General features: G+C 51.2%; 1 protein-coding gene across 1 annotated transcript in view; it reads right to left on the bottom strand.

The window, feature by feature from the left end:
• The window catches only part of SLC5A2 (solute carrier family 5 member 2), a 196,748-nt gene that overhangs the window by 57,722 nt on the left and 117,567 nt on the right, over positions 1–21,459 (bottom strand). The window contains exons 7-9 of the mRNA XM_069984784.1: positions 21,290–21,370; positions 20,843–21,051; positions 6,050–6,185 (exon numbers count right to left, since the gene is read on the bottom strand). Coding sequence (XP_069840885.1) covers positions 6,050–6,185; positions 20,843–21,051; positions 21,290–21,370 — 426 coding nt within the window. The remainder of the gene's footprint in view (positions 1–6,049; positions 6,186–20,842; positions 21,052–21,289; positions 21,371–21,459) is intronic.

The raw sequence follows: 21,459 nt of genomic DNA on the forward strand, positions 1-21,459 counted from the left end.
GGGCGCTGATTCCACCATGGAGGACATTTCCAGACACAATCCTACAAACTCTTCTAGCTGACACAGGAGACTTGAGGTGACCAGGCCTGTTGGCTTTTGATTTTGGAACCAACAAAGGTTCCTTCTGAGCAGTTGTCTTGCGGGGTCTGCCAGACCTGGGATTGTCACACACATCTCCAGTCTCTTCAAATCTTTTTGTAATTCTTTGTAGTTGATGCTAAGAGACATAAAGGTACGGCCACCTTTGCTGGGGATTTAGGCTTCAGCCTCTTGATAATCCAGGCTTTGGTGGCACGGGAAATTTGTTGTCAGAGGTAAGGCTGCAGTTGAGGTGAAGGTCTGGGGGGCTGGAGTTCTTCTTGTACTCCGATCAGTTAGTGAGCACAGGTAAGGCTGCAACTATATTTCAGCAGTGAGGCAAATTTATTTTTCATAAAAAAAAACTCATTTGGAAGGTTTCAGCTTTCATATGAGTCATTTCTAAAATCGATGAATGAATTATAAGTCAGGTTATAAGCTTTGGTTTCCACAACATTGAGAAGCGACAGAACTTCTGTCATAGACTGTATTATACTGGAAGCCTCTCCCTATAGTGTACTATGGGAAGGCCACCTCTCAATAGTTTAGTTCACATTAATAAAGGGTTCATTTTAACCAGGGTCCTGGTCCAGTGAGGTCTAGGAGAGCATGAGGGACAGAGAGGGAAGGAAGAGCAGGGTTAGTGCAGGGAGAGTATGAGGGCAGCTTAGTGTCCTGGTTAGTGATGAGCGAGTACTAAAATGCTCGGGTGCTCATTACTCGAGACGAATATCTCCCGATACTCGAGTGCTCGTTTCGAGTAACGAACCCTATTGAAGTCAATGGGAAACTCAAGCATTTTTGCAGGGGACCCAAGTTCGGTAGAGGGAAGGTCGTGTGAAAACCTGTCAACCTCAGAAAATGATGGAAACACCACGGAAATGGACAGGAAACAGCAGGGGCAAGCAAGTGAGCCTCCCAAAAATTAGGCCAGACACGGCATGGCAGTGAGGACACAGAACCATTAAAAGTGAGTGAGGAAGCAAGTGAGCATCCCAAAAAACTGGAGTGAGGCCAGGGGCTGGGATTTATAGTGGACACGAACCTAGGTGCTGACAGCTAACTGGCTAGGCCAGCTGTCAGTCACCATCAAGGGTACACCTGATGCCGATCGACCGGGGGTGGTGAGGCCCTGGCCGCGGCTACACAAAAAAAATATATAACACAGCTGGCTGGTTGTGATCGGCGGGCCCCCGGCAACCAGTCCCGCTCCTCTGCAGACGGAGTGTGACGTCAGAGTATGGCAGTGAGGACACAGAGAACCATTAAAATTGAGTGAGGAAACAATTGAGCCTCCCAATAATTAGGCCAGACCCTGCATGGCGGAAGAAGACTTGGCAGTTGGCTGAGAATTGAAGAAGGAGGAGGAGAAGGAGGAGGAGGAGGAGGAGAGGAGATACCAAGAATCTTCATGTTGAGCTGCTTTCCCCGGGTGGACAGTTGAATTCAGGTGAAATCCAGGCTTTGTTCATTTTTATAAACGTCAGCGCTGTCAGTGGACAAGCGAGTGCGCATATCAGTGATGGCACCAGCTGCACTGAAGACCCGCTCTGACAACACGCTAGTGGCAGGCCAACACCTCCAAGGCGTAAAGCGCCAGTTGGGGCCACGTATCCAGCTTTGAAACCCAGTAGTTGTAGGAAGCAGAGTGATCGGTAAGGACGTTGGCATTGACACTTGAAAAAGAAACCAGTTCGGTTTGGAAACGCGTTGTGTTGCTTTTTAGCTATTTTTATGGGAATTTTAATAAACATTTTTATCTCCTGACACTGATCTTCCTTGGACCTGCGCCCTACAAATCCCCTACCAGGAGAGGAGGTGTTTTATTGCAGTAAGGACATTGGTATGGTCAGCAAGGTACTCATTCACCATGTCCCTGAAGGCTTCCCCCCTACTCTAGCTAGACTGGGGACAGGTGACATAGTCTTGCTGGGGTGCCATGAAACTGTCACAGACCTTGGAGAGTGTTCCCCTGCCCCATGACAAGCTGCCTGCTCCACCGCTCCTCTCCCCCGTTCTTTGGCCCACAGAAGTATGTCCTCTGGCGCTATTGGTGTCAGATGGGAAGTACATTTTCAGCTTCTGCACCAGGGCCTGTTCATATTGATTCCCTCTCATACTGCGTTTCTCGGCAGGAATGAGAGTGGAAAAGTTCTACCGAGTTTGTACCATGGGTCCAGGAGGGTGAACACCCAGTAATCTGTGTTGTCAAAAAATTTTTTAACCCAAGGGTCACGGGGAAGACATAAAGTCAGTCATGTGCGCCAGGGTCCCAACACGCAAGGACTCCCTCTCCTCAATAGGCTCAATTTTCTCCTCCTCCTCCACCAATGCCTCCTCCTCTTCAGGCCATACACGCTCAACAACTAAGGATTGAGCATAGGTACCCTCTTCAGTGGCGGCAGCAGTCTGCTCCTCTTCTTCATTTTCCTCATCATCTACTCCACGGTGAGAAACTGACGTCAGGAACAGGTCAGGGCTATCTAGCGGCGGCTGTTCTTCCCCCATCTCCTGAGGCGAAGGCAAAGTCTCAGACTTCAGGCTGAGCAGGGAGGTGGTGGGATGGTGAGGCTGAGGATGGTGGCATCGCCGCTGACCATCTATGTTGACTCCTCAAAGGGGCCCAGTACCTGACAGATAGCAGACATCCACGTCTACTCCTCATTGTAGATTTAAGGTAGCTGACTGACCTGACTACCGCTTCTTACAGAGGTTGACATCTGGCACTCCACAATGGCTCTGCGTTGCTGCTAAACCCTGGCTACCATCTGGAAGGTGGAATTCCACCTCCTGGGCACGTCGCACAGCAGTCGGTGAGCTGGCAGTTGACCTTTGCACTGCCCTAAGGGTGGCAGCATCCGTGGTTGACTTGTGGAAATGCGCAAAGATGTGCCGCACCTTGGTGAGCAAGTCAGCCAAATTGCGGTAGGTCTTAAGGAACCGCTGCACCACTAGGTTGAACACATGGGCCAGGCATGGTACATGTGTGAGGCTGCCGAGTTGCAGAGCCGCCACCAGGTTCCACCCGTTGTCACACACAACCATGCCTGGTTTGAGGCTCCGTAGTGCGAGCCAAAGATCTTTTTGCGCAGTGATGCCCTGCAACAGCTCCTGGGCCGTGTGCCTCTTGTCACCTAAGCTCAGCAGTTTCAACACCGCCTGTTGGCGCTTACCCACCAAACTGCTGATGCTACGAAATGGAGGTGACATGCTCGTGGAGGGAAATAGAGAGGAGGAGGAGGAAGAAGAGGAGGAGAAAGAGGTGTACAACCCATGAGAGACCGCACTGGAGGTAGGTCACGCAATCCTCAGTGTGGGCAGGACATGAGCCGAACCAGGGTCAGACTCTGTCCCAGCCTCCACCAAGTTGACCCAATGTGCAGTCAGGGAGATATAGTGTCCTGCCCACCAGCACTTGTCCACGTGTCGTGGTTAGGTGGACCTTGTCGCTGACCGCGTTGGTCAGGGCACGGATGATGTTATCTGACACGTGCTGGTGTAGGGCTGGGACGGCACACCGTGAAAAGTAGTGGCGGCTGGGGACAGAGTATCGAGGGACAGCCACCGCCATGAGGTACCTAAAAGCCTCTTTCTCAACCAGCCAATAGGGCAGCTTCTCCAAGCTCAGCAGTTTGCCTATGTGCACATTGAGGGCTTGTGCATGCGGGTGAGTGGCCGTGTATTTGCGCTTCCGTTCAAAGGTCTGCTGCAGGGACAGTAGAATGCTGCGCTTGGACACCTTGCTGGAGGGGGTGGAGCATAGTGGAGGTGAAGGGGTGTGTGTAGGGTGGGAGGCGCTCCTGCCTGGGGCCTGGATAGGGGGACTGACAGAGCCAGCACCTGACACAGGGGAAGGAGCAGGGGTGCAACTTGCAGTAACTGAACGGCCTTGGTTCCACTAAGTGGGGTGTTTAGCACTCATATGCCTGCGGGGGCTGGTAGTGGTGGCTCCCCTGCTGATCCTGGCGTGGCACACATTGCACACTACAGTCCGTCGGTCATCCGCACTTTCTTTAAAAAAAAACCTCCAGACTTGGGAACATCTAGCCCTGGCCACGGGAGTTTGACTCCGTGAAACAGTTGCTGATCTACTCGCTCTGCCCCTGCCTCTCCCTCTGCCCACCCCTCTACCTCTTCCAACCGGTCCTGCGGGTGATCTTGCCTCCCCTCAGAAGCATGGTCTTCACTAGGCTTATCCACCCAGCTCGGGTCAGTCACCTCGTCCTCATCCACCAGCTCCTCACTCTCCTCCTCACTTTGAGTTACATCCATGACAACAACCTCACTGTCTGACAACCGGGTCTCATCGTCATCAGCAGACGCCTCTTCCAACCCACAGTGTGCTAGTGAAATCGTGGTAGCTGCACTGCAAGTCCCAGCCAGCAGTCTGAAGTAATACAAATAAAAAACGATTTGAAGCCATTACAAGGGCTGTTTGGTTCTTTCTCTAGTATATTCCCTGCCTACTGGAACGCTAATTCCCTCCCTAACGCTCTCCCTGACCAGCAGCAGCTCTGTCCCTGATGTCTTCCAGCATACATGTGAGCCGAGCCTTGGCGGCCGAGATTTTTATATGGCGGGGTCATCTGATCTGGCAGGGAGAGTAGAGGGGCAGCTTAGTGTCCTGGTCCAGTGAGGTCCGAGAGGTCTGAGGGACTGAGAGGGAAGGACAGTCAGGGTTAGTGCAGGCAGCTTATCCCTCATGCTTCCCCTGACCTAGCTGGTCGACACACTGTGTTTTCTTCTGTCTTGTTTCTTGCTGTTTTTTCTTTGTTTAGGGAGCCTTCACACCTACTGGATCCACAGCGGATCTCACTTATGCGGGTTCAAATCGAGAACCGCTGCGGATCCGGTACCATTCACCCCTATCATAGCACATATTGGCAGCGGGATTAACATCCCGCTGTGAGTGTGTGCTTTAACCCCGCGCTGTCCGCAGCCCCGCCGCCACATTAGCCCATCCTCGGCCGCATCCCCCCATCCCCCACCTCATCCAGCAGCCCCCATCCCCGGCCGCATCCTGTAGCCCGCCGCCTAGAGCATAAAGTACCTGCTCGGCGGTGCGGCTGCAGTGAGGCTCCCGGCTCCAGTCCCGCTATGGTTGTAGTTATTGCCGCCCTTGTACCTGAGGGGCCCCTGAGCCCTCCAGCACCCGCTATGGTTGTAGTTATTGCCGCCCTTGTACCTGAGGGGCCCCTGAGCCCTCCAGCACCCGCTATGGTTGTAGTTATTGCCGCCCTTGTACCTGAGGGGCCCCTGAGCCCTCCAGCACCCGCTATGGTTGTAGTTATTGCTGCCCTTGTACCTGAGGGGCCCCTGAGCCCTCCAGCACCCGCTATGGTTGTAGTTATTGCTGCCCTTGTACCTGAGGGGCCCCTGAGCCCTCCAGCACCCGTTTTGGTTGTAGTTATTGCTGCCCTTGTACCTGAGGGGCCCCTGAGCCCTCCAGCACCCGCTATGGTTGTAGTTATTGCCGCCCTTGTACCTGAGGGGCCCTAAGCCCTCCAGCACCCGCTATGGTTGTAGTTATTGCCGCCCTTGTACCTGAGGGGCCCCTGAGCCCTCCAGCACCCGCTATGGTTGTAGTTATTGCTGCCCTTGTACCTGAGGGGCCCCTGAGCCCTCCAGCACCCGTTTTGGTTGTAGTTATTGCTGCCCTTGTACCTGAGGGGCCCCTGAGCCCTCCAGCACCCGCTATGGTTGTAGTTATTGCCGCCCTTGTACCTGAGGGGCCCTAAGCCCTCCAGCACCCGCTATGGTTGTAGTTATTGCCGCCCCTGTACCTGAGGGGCCCCTAAGCCCTCCAGCACCCGCTATGGTTGTAGTTATTGCCTCCCTTGTACCTGAGGGGCCCTAAGCCCTGCAGCACCTGCTAAGGTTGTAGTTATTGCCGCCCCTGTACCTGAGGGGCCCCTAAGCCCTCCAGCACCTGTTCTCTCAGGAAATCTATACACAAGGTGACACTACTTACCTGGATACAAGACTCTGCTGATCATCCCAGGCATCACCATGAGGAACATAGGAAGAATCTTCAGATACCCACATAACACACAACCCAACTTCACGTGCATCAAAGAACGAGCAGCCAGACAGCGCTGAACAATCACCTGAAAGAACAATGGCGACCTGGAGCATCATCATCCGACAAGAGCGTGGCATGACCACTGCATCCTGCCGTATATAGGGGCTCAAAAGTATGATATACTGTAAAATATATATATTTATATCTATATCATAAAAATAAACGTCTGTCTGTCCCATATAGACTTCTAAACGCCTGAACTGTTTGACCCCAAATCTGGCCCACAGATACATTGGGTGCCCGGGAAGGTTAGAGCGATGGTCCTGTCCCCGCCAGATGTACAGGAGAGGAAGGGTAGGGGGAAGAGCGCCCCATAGAAATGAATGGGAAAATCTCCACACTGCACACACAGATGATATAATTAGCTGCAGCTGCCCAGCAGTAAATGGCAGTTGGAAGCCTTAGCAACCAATAGGATGACTACTTTAATTTTCACAGGGAGCTGTGGTTGCTAGGGAAGCTGCCTCACAACATCCACAGAAATAACTGGTAGACCCCCTACTCCATCTATACAGTACATGTATACAGGGCCCCCTACTCCATCTATATAGTACATGTATACAGGGCCCCCTACTCCATCTATACAGTCCATGTATACAGGACCTGCTACTCCATCTATACAGTACAGGTATACAGGGCCCCCTACTCCATCTATACAGTACATGTATACAGGGCCCCAGGGTCGGACTGGAGCACCTGGAGCCCACCAGAGGAAATAATTCTTGGGGCCCATCATACTAAAATAATGCATGACCACCACAGTTGTGTAATAGAATGTGTTTACATGGCTTCACAATATAAAACACAATGAGGGAGATTTACTAAGGAGTCTAATATGTGCAACTATTCTAATGGGGATTGGTGTGTATTTTGTTCTAATATCTTGTGGCTGATTAATTAAAATATAGCACTGCCATAGTAAATGCATCTAAATAAAAGGGGGAAAAAGGTGCAAATATGAAAAAATTGCGCAGTTTTATTCACCCGGTACTGACCAGATGTAAGCTTGCGCCTGTTTTTGCGATTTTTTAAATCGCAAATGATAAATTGGGTGCTAATCTCAGATTATGTGAACTTCTGGGTGAATACTAAAAACCAGGAGATTAAAAAAAAGTTGCATCTAAAAATATATACCTGTCGAATACTGGTTAATAAATAGAACTTAGACTAAAAATGGGAGAAACATGCAATTATTCACCAAAAATTAGGAGCAAAACCGTTAATAAATGAAATAAATAAATAATACATGTTTTAACTTAAACAGAAATTCCAGACAGAAAAGAAGTTCCTGTGGGTGAAATGGCATAACAAGAAAATCTGTTTAGTGTTATATAAATCCCTTTGCCATTCAGGGGGATGATGGGGGTTGTAGTCATGTAACACATCAGCTATCAGTGGGATCATGGGGGCTGTAGTCATGTAACACGCCAGCTATCAGGGGATGATGGGATTGTAGTCATGTAACACACCAGCTATCAGGGGATGATGGGGTTGTAGTCATGTAATACACATCAGCTATCAGTGGGATGATGGGAGTTGTAGTCATGTAATACACATCAGCTATCAGTGGGATGATGGGGCTGTAGTCATGTAACACACATCAGCCATCAGTGGGATGATGGGGGCTGTAGTCATGTAACACACCAGCTATCAGTGGGATGATGGGGGCTGTAGTCATGTAACACACCAGCTATCAGTTGGATGATGGGGGCTGTAGTCATGTAACACACACCAGCTACCAGGGTATGATGGGGGCTGTAGTCATGTAACACACCAACTATCAGTGGGATGATGGGGGCTATAGTCATGAAACACACCAGCTGTCAGGGGGGTGATGGGGGTTTTAATACACCCCCTAGTACTCCCCCATGTTGGTTAGTTTACACAGCTCAGCAGCTCACCTTCCAAAAACAAATGCCAGTCCTCACAATGCCACTCCTCACAGCTCACGATGCTGACTGGCTGCAGAGGTGCCTGGTCCAGGCCTTAAGTGGTCGGTGACAGTCCACTTCCGCTCCTTTTAGGCAAGGCCCGCGCGGCGCTGGAGTGACGTCCGCTCGTCACTTATGCGTGACGTGTGTGCGCCGACGTAGCCCTGCCTCTTGTGGCTGGAGGCATAATACTGCCTCCGGCCACAAGAATGATTGACACAGCCAGGAGCCAATGGCTCCTGATGCTGTGTCAATCACATCCTGGCCTAATAGGAACTGTATGTGCTCATTAGTGCGAGCGCATACAGTTCCGAGTTCGACCAGTGTGCGGCGGGGACAAAGTCGAGGTGGGGGCTGAAGCAAGGGAGGGATCCTCCGCCACCAGCAGGGGCCGGCCTGATAGTTGCGGGCCGCAGCGACAGCGTCCGATGCTGGGGCCCACTGGGGACAGGCAGCTCACTGCTGCTGCCTGTCAGTCAGTAGGAGTGGGGGAGGGGCCCACCAGAGGATCCTCCGGTGGCCCAGTCCGACACTGCAGGACCCTCTACTCCATCTATACAGTACAAGTATACAGGATCCCCTACTCCATTTATACAGTACATGTATACAGGGCCTCCTACTCCATCTATACAGTACATGTATACAGGGCCCCCTACTCCATCTATACAGTACAGGTATACAGGACCCCCTACTCCATCTAAACAGTACATGTATACAGGACCCCCTACTCCATCTCTACAGTACATGTATACAGGGCCCCCTACTCCATCTATACAGTACATGTATACAGGGCCCCCTACTCCATCTATACAGTACATGTATACAGGGCCCCCTACGCCATCTATACAGTACATGTATACAGGGCCGTATTACCAGCTGCTGCTGCCCTAAGCACTAAACCTGAGGACACCCCATCTTCATTCACCAATTAGCATCAGGATAGGTAGGTAATAGCTCCAGATGTCACATTTAACACCAACATATCAGACCTGACCAATACCACCATACTGTGACTGGATAACACCGCCATACCAGACCTGACCAATACCACCATACTGTGACTGGATAACACTGTCATACCACACCTGACCAATACCGACATACTGTGACTGGATAACACCGCCATACCAGACCTGACCAATACTGCCATAATGTGACTGGATAACACCGCCATACCAGACCTGACCAATACTACCATACCCCCCTTCGAAAAGACACTAGATTTTCTGGCAAGTCTGAACAGGAGGTGGAAGACTAGAAAAAAAAAAAAAAAGTTGTTTCCTTCCCCCTGCTCTCTGGTGCTGCGCCCATGCAAGGTGCTGCCCTAGGCAGACCACGAGTGCCTAATGGTAAATACGACCCTGCAGGTATACAGGACATTACAGGTATACAAGACCCCAAAACTATACACTACAGGTGCACGGGACCTCCACCAACTATATACGACTGGTATACAGGACCCCAAACTATACACTACAGGTATACAGGACCCAAAAACTATACACTACAGGTATACAGGAACTCCACCAACTATACACTACAGGTATACAGGACCCCAAAACTATACACTACAGGTATACAGGACCTCCACCAATTCTATACTACAGATATACAGCACCTCCAACAACTCTATACTACAGGTATACAGGACCCTCAAACTATACAGTACAGGTATAGAGGAATCCAAAACTATACACTACAAGTATACAGGACCTCCACCAACTCTATACTACATGTATACAGCATCCCCACCAACTCTATACTACAGGTATACAGAACCCAAAACTATATATTACAGGTATACAGCACCTCCACCAACTCTATACTACAGGTATACAGGTCCCTCAAACTATACAGTACAGGTATACAGGACCCCAGAACTATATACTACAGATCACTACAGGTATACAGGACCTCCACCAACTATACACTACAGGTATACAGGACCCCAAAAGTATACACTACAGGTATACAGGACCTCCATCAACTATATAATACAGGTATACAGGACCCCAATCTATACACTACAGGTATACAGCACCCCCACCAACTCTATACTACAGGTATACAGGACCCCAAAAACTATACACTACAGGTATACAGGATCCTTGAACAATATACTTCAGGTATACAAGACTACAGGTATACAGGACCTCCACCAACTCTATACTACAGGTATACAGCACCTCCACCAACTTTATACTACAGGTATATAGGACCCCCAAACTTTACACTACAGGTATACAAGACCTCTACCAACTATAAACTACAGGTACACAGGATACCCAAACTATACACGACAGGTATACAGGACGCCCGAACTATATACTACAGGTATACAAGACCTCCACCAACTATACACTACAGGTATCAAGGACCCTCAAATATAAACTACAGGTATAGAAGACCTCCACCGACTATACATTACAGGTATACAGCACCTCCAACAACAATATATTACAGGTAGACAGATATACACTAAAGGTATATAGGACAGATGTTTGAAGTTTTTAGTTTATTTCTAATGTGCGTAAGCTACAATTTACATAAACAGTGCAGAACTGTCAGGTATATAGGGGCATATAGGGCTACTGGCAATTTCCCCTTAAACAAAACAAGGGCATAGATTGGCCTCCTGGGCACCTTAGAATAAATCTAATTAACACACTGACACTTTATACCCGGGCAGCGTCGGGTACATTTTCTAATATATATATATATATATATATATATATATATATATATATATATATACATACACACACACACACACACACACTACCGTTCAAAAGTTTGGGGTCACAGTGAAATGTCCTTATTTTTGAAGGAAAAGCGCTGTACTTCTCAATGAAGATAACGTTAAACTAGTCCTAATGTTAAACCAATCCCCTCTATACATTGCTAATGTGGTAAGTGACTATTCTAGCTGCAAATGTCTGGTGTTTGGTGCAATATCTACATAGGTGTATAGAGGCCCATTCCCAGCAACTATCACTCCAGTCTTCTAATGGGACAAGGTGTTTGCTCATTGGCTCAGATGATTAGAAAACCCTTGTGCAATCATGTTCACACATCTGAAAACAGTCTAGCTGGTTACAGAAGCTACAAAACTGACCTTCCTTTGAGCAGATTGTGTTCCTGGAGCATCACATTTGTGGGGTCAATTAAACGCTCAAAATAGCCAGAAAAAGAGAACTTTCATCTGAAACTCGACAGTCTACTCTTGTTCTTAGAAATGAAGGCTATTCCATGCCAGAAATTGCTAAGAAATTGAAGATTTCCTACAACAGTGTGTACTACTCCCTTCAGAGGACAGCACAAACAGGCTCTAACCAGAGTAGAAAAAGAAGTGGGAGGCCGCGTTGCACAACTAAGCAAGAAGATAAACACATTAGAGTCTCTAGTTTGAGAAACAGACGCCTCACAGGTCCCCAACTGGCATCTTCATTACATAGTACCCGCAAAACACCAGGGTCACCATCTACAGGGAAGAGGCGGCTGCCGGATTTTGGGCTTCAGGGCAGAGTGGCAAAGAAAAAGCCATATCTGAGACTGGCCAATAAAAGAAAAAGATTAAGATGGGGAAAAGAACACAGAGATTGGACAGAGGAAGACTGGAAAAAAGTGTTGTGGACGATGGATGAATCCAAGTTTGAGGTGTTTGGATGACAAAGAAGAAGGTTTGTGAGACGCAGAAGAAATGAGAAGATGCTGGAAGAATGCCTGACGCCATCTGTTATACATGGTGGAGGTCATGTGATGGTCTGGGGTTGGTGCTGGTAAGGTGGGAGATTTGTACAGGGTAAAAGGGATTGTGAATAAGGAAGGCTATCACTCTGCACCGCCATGCCATACCCAGTGGGCAGCGCTTGGTTGGAGCCAATTTCATCCTACAACAGGACAATGACCCTAAACACCTCCAAATTGTGCAAGAACTATTTCCAGCAGAAGCAGCAGCTGGTATTCTATCCTAGGTAATGGAGTGGCCAGCGCAGTCACCAGATCACCACCCCATTGTGGGAGCAGCTGGACCGTATGGTACGCCAGAAGTGCCCATCCAACCAATCCAACTTGTGGGAGCTGCTTCTAGAAGCGTGGGGGGCAATTTCTCCAGCTTACCCCAACAGATTAATAGCTAGAATGCCAAAGGTGCGCAATGCTGGAATTGCTGCACAAGGAGGATTCTGGGACGGAAGCAAAGTGTGATGGAAGAACAATGTTATTTCCCATACAAATCAGTATTTCTAACCTTGTCAATGTCTTGTCTCTATTTTCTATTCATTTCACAACGTGCGGTGATGAAGAAGTGCGACTTTTCATGGAAAACACAACATTGTTTGGGGGACCCCACACTTTTGAACGGTAGTATATATATATATACACACAGTATATATTCCATGATGTATGTCAGTCTAAGGAGACTACAGCTGACTTCAGCATCAAGCTGCCAGGGCCCCTTCCATGAGGCACACTGAGAATCTTGTCTCACATGGTACCCTATTAGTGGCACACTCTTGGTAGAGCACCTTGCCTCAGGTAGCACACTCTTGGTAGAGCACCTGGTCTCAGGTGGCACACTCTTGGTAGAGCACCTGGTCTCAGGTCGCACACTCTTGGTAGAGCACCTAGTCTCAGGTCGCACACTCTTGGTAGAGCACCTGGCCTCAGGTGGCACACTCTTGGTAGAGCACCTGGCCTCAGGTGGCACACTCTTGGTAGAGCACCTGGTCTCAGGTCGCACACTCTTGGTAGAGCACCTAGTCTCAGGTGGCACACTCTTGTTAGAGCACCTGGCCTCAGGTGGCACACTCTTGGTAGAGCACCTGGCCTCAGCTGACACACTCTTGGTAGAGCACCTTGCCTCAGGTGGCACACTCTTGGTAGAGCACCTGGTCTCAGGTGGCACACTCTTGGTAGAGCACCTTGCCTCAGGTGGCACACTCTTGGTAGAGCACCTTGCCTCAGGTGGCACACTCTTGGTAGAGCACCTTGCCTCAGGTGGCACACTCTTGGTAGAGCACCTTGCCTCAGGTGGCACACTCTTGGTAGAGCACCTTGCCTCAGGTGGCACACTCTTGGTAGAGCACCTTGCCTCAGGTGGCACACTCTTGGTAGAGCACCTTGCCTCAGGTGGCACACTCTTGGTAGAGCACCTGTTCTCAGGTGGCACACTCTTGGTAGAGCACCTTGCCTCAGGTGGCACACTCTTGGTAGAGCACTTTGCCTCAGGTGGCACACTCTTGGTAGAGCAGCTTGCCTCAGGTGGCACACTCTTGGTAGAGCTCTTTGCCTCAGGTGGCACACTCTTGGTAGCGCAGCTTGTCTCAGGTGGCACACTCTTGGTAGAGCTCTTTTCCTCAGGTGGCACACTCTTGGTAGAGCACCTTTCCTCAGCTGGCACACTCTTGATAGAGCTCCTTGCCTCAGGTGGCACACTCTTGGTAGAGCACCTTGCCTCAGGTGGCACACTCTTGGTAGAGCACCTTGCCTCAGGTGGCACACTCTTGGTAGAGCACCTTGTCTCAGGTGGCACACTCTTGGTAGAGCTCTTTGCCTCAGGTGGCACACTCTTGGTAGAGCAGCTTGTCTCAGGTGGCACACTCTTGGTAGAGCAGCTTGTCTCAGGTGGCACACTCTTGGTAGAGCTCTTTGCCTCAGGTGGCACACTCTTGGTAGAGCACCTTGCCTCAGGTGGCACACTCTTGTTAGAGCACCTGGTCTCAGGTGGCACACTCTTGGTAGAGCACCTGGTCTCAGGTGGCACACTCTTGGTAGAGCACCTGGTCTCAGGTGGCACACTCTTGGTAGAGCACCTGGTCTCAGGTGGCACACTCTTGGTAGAGCACCTTGCCTCAGGTGGCACACTCTTGGTAGAGCAGCTCGTCTCAGGTGGCACACTCTTGGTAGAGCACCTTGCCTCAGGTGGCACACTCTTGGTAGAGCACTTTGCCTCAGGTGGCACACTCTTGGTAGAGCACCTTGCTTCAGGTGGCACACTCTTGGTAGAGCTCTTTGCCTCAGGTGGCACACTCTTGGTAGAGCAGCTTGTCTCAGGTGGCACACTCTTGGTAGAGCTCTTTGCCTCAGGTGGCACACTCTTGGTAGAGCTCTTTGCCTCAGGTGGCACACTCTTGGTAGAGCTCTTTGCCTCAGGTGGCACACTCTTGGTAGAGCAGCTTGTCTCAGGTGGCACACTCTTGGTAGAGCAGCTTGTCTCAGGTGGCACACTCTTGGTAGAGCTCTTTGCCTCAGGTGGCACACTCTTGGTAGAGCACCTTGCCTCAGGTGGCACACTCTTGTTAGAGCACCTGGTCTCAGGTGGCACACACTTGGTAGAGCTCTTTGCCTCAGGTGGCACACTCTTGGTAGAGCTCTTTGCCTCAGGTGGCACACTCTTGTTAGAGCACCTGGTCTCAGGTGGCACACTCTTGGTAGAGCACCTGGTCTCAGGTGGCACACTCTTGGTAGAGCACCTGGTCTCAGGTGGCACACTCTTGGTAGAGCACCTGGTCTCAGGTGGCACACTCTTGGTAGAGCACCTTGCCTCAGGTGGCACACTCTTGGTAGAGCAGCTCGTCTCAGGTGGCACACTCTTGGTAGAGCACCTTGCCTCAGGTGGCACACTCTTGGTAGAGCACTTTGCCTCAGGTGGCACACTCTTGGTAGAGCACCTTGCTTCAGGTGGCACACTCTTGGTAGAGCTCTTTGCCTCAGGTGGCACACTCTTGGTAGAGCAGCTTGTCTCAGGTGGCACACTCTTGGTAGAGCTCTTTGCCTCAGGTGGCACACTCTTGGTAGAGCTCTTTGCCTCAGGTGGCACACTCTTGGTAGAGCTCTTTGCCTCAGGTGGCACACTCGTTGTAGAGCACCTTGCCTCAGGTGGCACACTCGTTGTAGAGCACCTTGCCTCAGGTGGCACACTCGTTGTAGAGCACCTTGCCTCAGGTGGCACACTCTTGGTAGAGCTCCTTGCCTCAGGTGGCACACTCTTGGTAGAGCTCCTTGCCTCAGGTGGCACACTCTTGGTAGAGCTCCTTGCCTCAGGTGGCACACTCTTGGTAGAGCACCTTGCCTCAGGTGGCACACTCGTTGTAGAGCACCTTGCCTCAGGTGGCACACTCGTTGTAGAGCACCTTGCCTCAGGTGGCACACTCGTTGTAGAGCACCTTGCCTCAGGTGGCACACTCTTGGTAGAGCACCTTGCCTCAGGTGGCACACTCGTTGTAGAGCACCTTGCCTCAGGTGGCACACTCGTTGTAGAGCACCTTGCCTCAGGTGGCACACTCGTTGTAGAGCACCTTGCCTCAGGTGGCACACTCGTTGTAGAGCACCTTGCCTCAGGTGGCACACTCTTGTTAGAGCAGCTTGCCTCAGGTGGCACACTCTTGGTAGAGCACCTTGCCTCAGGTGGCACACTCTTGGTAGAGCACCTTGCCTCAAGTGGCACACTCGTTGTAGAGCAGCTTGTCTCAGGTGGCACACTTTTGGTAGAGCACGTTTCCTCAGGTGGCACACTCTTGGTAGAGCACCTGGTCTCAGGTGGCACACTCTTGGTAGAGCACCTTGCCTCAGGTGGCACACTCGTTGTAGAGCACCTTGCCTCAGGTGGCACACTCGTTGTAGAGCACCTTGCCTCAGGTGGCACACTCTTGGTAGAGCACCTTGCCTCAGGTGGCACACTCGTTGTAGAGCACCTTGCCTCAGGTGGCACACTCTTGGTAGAGCAGCTTGTCTCAGGTGGCACACTCTTGGTAGAGCTCTTTGCCTCAGGTGGCACACTCTTGGTAGAGCTCTTTGCCTCAGGTGGCACACTCTTGGTAGAGCTCTTTGCCTCAGGTGGCACACTCTTGGTAGAGCAGCTTGTCTCAGGTGGCACACTCTTGGTAGAGCAGCTTGTCTCAGGTGGCACACTCTTGGTAGAGCTCTTTGCCTCAGGTGGCACACTCTTGGTAGAGCACCTTGCCTCAGGTGGCACACTCTTGTTAGAGCACCTGGTCTCAGGTGGCACACTCTTGGTAGAGCTCTTTGCCTCAGGTGGCACACTCTTGGTAGAGCACCTTGCCTCAGGTGGCACACTCTTGTTAGAGCAGCTTGTCTCAGGTGGCACACTCTTGGTAGAGCTCTTTGCCTCAGGTGGCACACTCTTGGTAGAGCTCTTTGCCTCAGGTGGCACACTCTTGTTAGAGCACCTGGTCTCAGGTGGCACACTCTTGGTAGAGCACCTGGACTCAGGTGGCACACTCTTGGTAGAGCACCTGGTCTCAGGTGGCACACTCTTGGTAGAGCACCTGGTCTCAGGTGGCACACTCTTGGTAGAGCACCTTGCCTCAGGTGGCACACTCTTGGTAGAGCAGCTCGTCTCAGGTGGCACACTCTTGGTAGAGCACCTTGCCTCAGGTGGCACACTCTTGGTAGAGCACTTTGCCTCAGGTGGCACACTCTTGGTAGAGCACCTTGCTTCAGGTGGCACACTCTTGGTAGAGCTCTTTGCCTCAGGTGGCACACTCTTGGTAGAGCAGCTTGTCTCAGGTGGCACACTCTTGGTAGAGCTCTTTGCCTCAGGTGGCACACTCTTGGTAGAGCTCTTTGCCTCAGGTGGCACACTCTTGGTAGAGCTCTTTGCCTCAGGTGGCACACTCTTGGTAGAGCACCTTGCCTCAGGTGGCACACTCGTTGTAGAGCACCTTGCCTCAGGTGGCACACTCGTTGTAGAGCACCTTGCCTCAGGTGGCACACTCGTTGTAGAGCACCTTGCCTCAGGTGGCACACTCGTGGTAGAGCACCTTGCCTCAGGTGGCACACTCGTTGTAGAGCACCTTGCCTCAGGTGGCACACTCGTTGTAGAGCACCTTGCCTCAGGTGGCACACTCGTTGTAGAGCACCTTGCCTCAGGTGGCACACTCTTGTTAGAGCAGCTTGCCTCAGGTGGCACACTCTTGGTAGAGCACCTTGCCTCAGGTGGCACACTCTTGGTAGAGCACCTTGCCTCAAGTGGCACACTCGTTGTAGAGCAGCTTGTCTCAGGTGGCACACTTTTGGTAGAGCACGTTTCCTCAGGTGGCACACTCGTTGTAGAGCACCTTGCCTCAGGTGGCACACTCGCTGTAGAGCACCTTGCCTCAGGTGGCACACTCTTGGTAGAGCACCTTGCCTCAGGTGGCACACTCGTTGTAGAGCACCTTGCCTCAGGTGGCACACTCTTGGTAGAGCAGCTTGTCTCAGGTGGCACACTCTTGGTAGAGCTCTTTGCCTCAGGTGGCACACTCTTGGTAGAGCACCTTGCCTCAGGTGGCACACTCTTGGTAGAGCTCTTTGCCTCAGGTGGCACACTCTTGGTAGAGCAGCTTGTCTCAGGTGGCACACTCTTGGTAGAGCAGCTTGTCTCAGGTGGCACACTCTTGGTAGAGCTCTTTGCCTCAGGTGGCACACTCTTGGTAGAGCACCTTGCCTCAGGTGGCACACTCTTGTTAGAGCACCTTGTCTCAGGTGGCACACTCTTGGTAGAGCTCTTTGCCTCAGGTGGCACACTCTTGGTAGAGCACCTTGCCTCAGGTGGCACACTCTTGTTAGAGCAGCTTGTCTCAGGTGGCACACTCTTGGTAGAGCTCTTTGCCTCAGGTGGCACACTCTTGTTAGAGCACCTGGTCTCAGGTGGCACACTCTTGGTAGAGCACCTGGTCTCAGGTGGCACACTCTTGGTAGAGCACCTGGTCTCAGGTGGCACACTCTTGGTAGAGCACCTGGTCTCAGGTGGCACACTCTTGGTAGAGCACCTTGCCTCAGGTGGCACACTCTTGGTAGAGCAGCTCGTCTCAGGTGGCACACTCTTGGTAGAGCACCTTGCCTCAGGTGGCACACTCTTGGTAGAGCACTTTGCCTCAGGTGGCACACTCTTGGTAGAGCACCTTGCTTCAGGTGGCACACTCTTGGTAGAGCTCTTTGCCTCAGGTGGCACACTCTTGGTAGAGCAGCTTGTCTCAGGTGGCACACTCTTGGTAGAGCTCTTTGCCTCAGGTGGCACACTCTTGGTAGAGCTCATTGCCTCAGGTGGCACACTCTTGGTAGAGCTCTTTGCCTCAGGTGGCACACTCGTTGTAGAGCACCTTGCCTCAGGTGGCACACTCGTTGTAGAGCACCTTGCCTCAGGTGGCACACTCGTTGTAGAGCACCTTGCCTCAGGTGGCACACTCTTGGTAGAGCTCCTTGCCTCAGGTGGCACACTCTTGGTAGAGCTCCTTGCCTCAGGTGGCACACTCTTGGTAGAGCACCTTGCCTCAGGTGGCACACTCTTGGTAGAGCACATTGCCTCAGGTGGCACACTCGTTGTAGAGCACCTTGCCTCAGGTGGCACACTCGTTGTAGAGCACCTTGCCTCAGGTGGCACACTCGTTGTAGAGCACCTTGCCTCAGGTGGCACACTCTTGGTAGAGCACCTTGCCTCAGGTGGCACACTCGTTGTAGAGCACCTTGCCTCAGGTGGCACACTCGTTGTAGAGCACCTTGCCTCAGGTGGCACACTCGTTGTAGAGCACCTTGCCTCAGGTGGCACACTCTTGTTAGAGCAGCTTGCCTCAGGTGGCACACTTTTGGTAGAGCACGTTTCCTCAGGTGGCACACTCTTGGTAGAGCACCTGGTCTCAGGTGGCACACTCTTGGTAGAGCACCTTGCCTCAGGTGGCACACTCGTTGTAGAGCACCTTGCCTCAGGTGGCACACTCGTTGTAGAGCACCTTGCCTCAGGTGGCACACTCTTGGTAGAGCACCTTGCCTCAGGTGGCACACTCGTTGTAGAGCACCTTGCCTCAGGTGGCACACTCTTGGTAGAGCACCTTGCCTCAGGTGGCACACTCGTTGTAGAGCACCTTGCCTCAGGTGGCACACTCTTGGTAGAGCTCTTTGCCTCAGGTGGCACACTCGTTGTAGAGCACCTTGCCTCAGGTGGCACACTCGTTGTAGAGCTCTTTGCCTCAGGTGGCACACTCTTGGTAGAGCTCTTTGCCTCAGGTGGCACACTCTTGGTAGAGCACCTTGCCTCAGGTGGCACACTCTTGGTAGAGCTCTTTGCCTCAGGTGGCGCACTCTTGGTAGAGCACCTTGCCTCAGGTGGCACACTCGTTGTAGAGCACCTTGCCTCAGGTGGCACACTCTTGGTAGAGCACCTGGTCTCAGGTGGCACACTCTTGGTAGAGCTCTTTGCCTCAGGTGGCACACTCGTTGTAGAGCACCTTGCCTCAGGTGGCACACTCGTTGTAGAGCACCTTGCCTCAGGTGGCACACTCTTGGTAGAGCACCTTGCCTCAGGTGGCACACTCTTGGTAGAGCACCTTGCCTCAGGTGGCACACTCTTGGTAGAGCACCTTGCATTAGGTGGCACACTCTTGGTAGAGCTCTTTGCCTCAGGTGGCACACTCTTGTTAGAGCACCTGGTCTCAGGTGGCACACTCTTGGTAGAGCACCTTGCCTCAGGTGGCACACTCTTGGTAGAGCACCTTGTCTCTGCAATGTGTTACACAACACCATCCTATCCGGACACAAAGTACAGAGTATAGTGGTCTTTGCTGCCTTATGCTGTCCTAGGGGAACATGGGACATTTATCAAGAGCTTTGTGCCTATTTCTTTTTGTCAGTAGAGACGCCGCCTGTCTCCAGATAGTGCTAGGGAATAGACCAAGAATGCAGTGATGTCTAAACGTCAGCGTCACCACCGGTCAAGCAAAGAACAAAAAACAATATCAGGTTGGTCAGTGGTCACAGGCGATGGCACTCTAGCATACAACAAGAAGCACTGGACATAAGAGACAGCCCGAGACCACCAACTATTAGGCCATTGTTGCCAAGCAGTCAGTTGAACGGTCAGGGGTCAAGTCACAGTCAATCATATCAGTAACTGGTCAGTGTAACCAAGTCTGCCAAATTAAGGCTATTAAGTCTAGCGAATGGTCACATCAATTCCTCTATTACTGTGCCAACATCCAATCCCTACGTGTTTCAGTCACCAGTAGTGGTAATATCATCAGGGGCTAGCAAGTGGAAGCTATATGGTACAAGGCATAAAAAGACAAGATAAACTGTATATAATAAGAATACAGAACATCATGAAGGATGGTGCCCTAAGCGGAGACCACTTGCGTCAGTCATACTCACTGATCCTAAGCGTATGTGATCCCAAGGCAAAATGTGTCCGTATTTAGGCAGCAGCTATAATAGGGAACATTAAGCCGGCCGGGTCAGTCACAGTGTAGAGAGTCAATGAGCCCAGCGTTTGCCCACACGTTGCATCCTGTCTCTCTCCTCTATGACTTTACGTATCTCTGTACATGGCAGAATCTGCAATTGGTCTCTGCTCCAGGCCCCATCCCTGATGATGTTCTGTATTTTCATTGCGTTCTCCACTCCTTAGTAAATGTCCCCCATAGTTTTTCTTTACGAAGATTCATTGGAGGATTTTGTGGGAAAGCCATGTGCCTCCTAGTTCCTGCTGTTTTTGGTGCTAGGAAGATTTGTGGATACATATAAGGGTCATGTAACGCAGAGAGGGCTTGGACTCTTTGTGTAAGATGGTGTCACTATGGCTGTGTCTGGGGAAAACGCGGCTGTATGGCGGCTCCTGCACCATTTATGCTCATTCCTAATCTCTCACATTGTGAGTCTAATAGGAAAGGGGAAGGCGCCACCTCAGGTCTAGGTTCACCCCACACTGCGGCATGTAGTATGGATAACATAGTTATAGGCCTAGGAGACTGATACTCACCTGGTCGCTGCACCAGTACCACGTGGAGACAATAGTCAAGCCCACTATGAGAGCTGGCCATGGCAGGTCCCCCGAGTATGGGTGACGTAACAGGTGGAGGGCATCAGGCCGCGGGGTTGCGCACAGAGCAGACACATTGCCCAGGATACTTGGCTTGGCTTCCATATATTTCACCATGAGGGCATCATAGCCGCCAACCTCGTGAAAGGCTGCAAGGGCAACAAAGCAGAAAGAAGGGGTAACTATACAATGTGTCCCAATGCACCAGGTCTATCTGTGTCCCCATTACCACCCCAACACATTTCACCAAATATCACCAAAACAGCAATAGAACAGGATCATAATGAAGACCCAGCCATGGTAAAAGCTCAGATCATTGTGTGGGAATGATGATGGATTCCTTACAGCAACCTATGAGTAAGACTCTGCAAACACCGGAGAACTCACCGTATCCAGTCAAGGCACAAGCTCCAGCGATGATGACAAATGTCTGAACTGTATCTGTGTACATGAGTGCGGCAAGACCTCCTACAAGGAAGCAGAGAGAGATCATCTTATAGCCAAGTCATACAAGGCCAGATATAGAGATACGTGATGTCATAGAAGAGGAGAAGAGA

This window comes from Dendropsophus ebraccatus, chromosome 9 (assembly GCF_027789765.1).
Source record: "Dendropsophus ebraccatus isolate aDenEbr1 chromosome 9, aDenEbr1.pat, whole genome shotgun sequence".
Taxonomy (NCBI): Eukaryota; Metazoa; Chordata; class Amphibia; order Anura; family Hylidae; genus Dendropsophus; species Dendropsophus ebraccatus.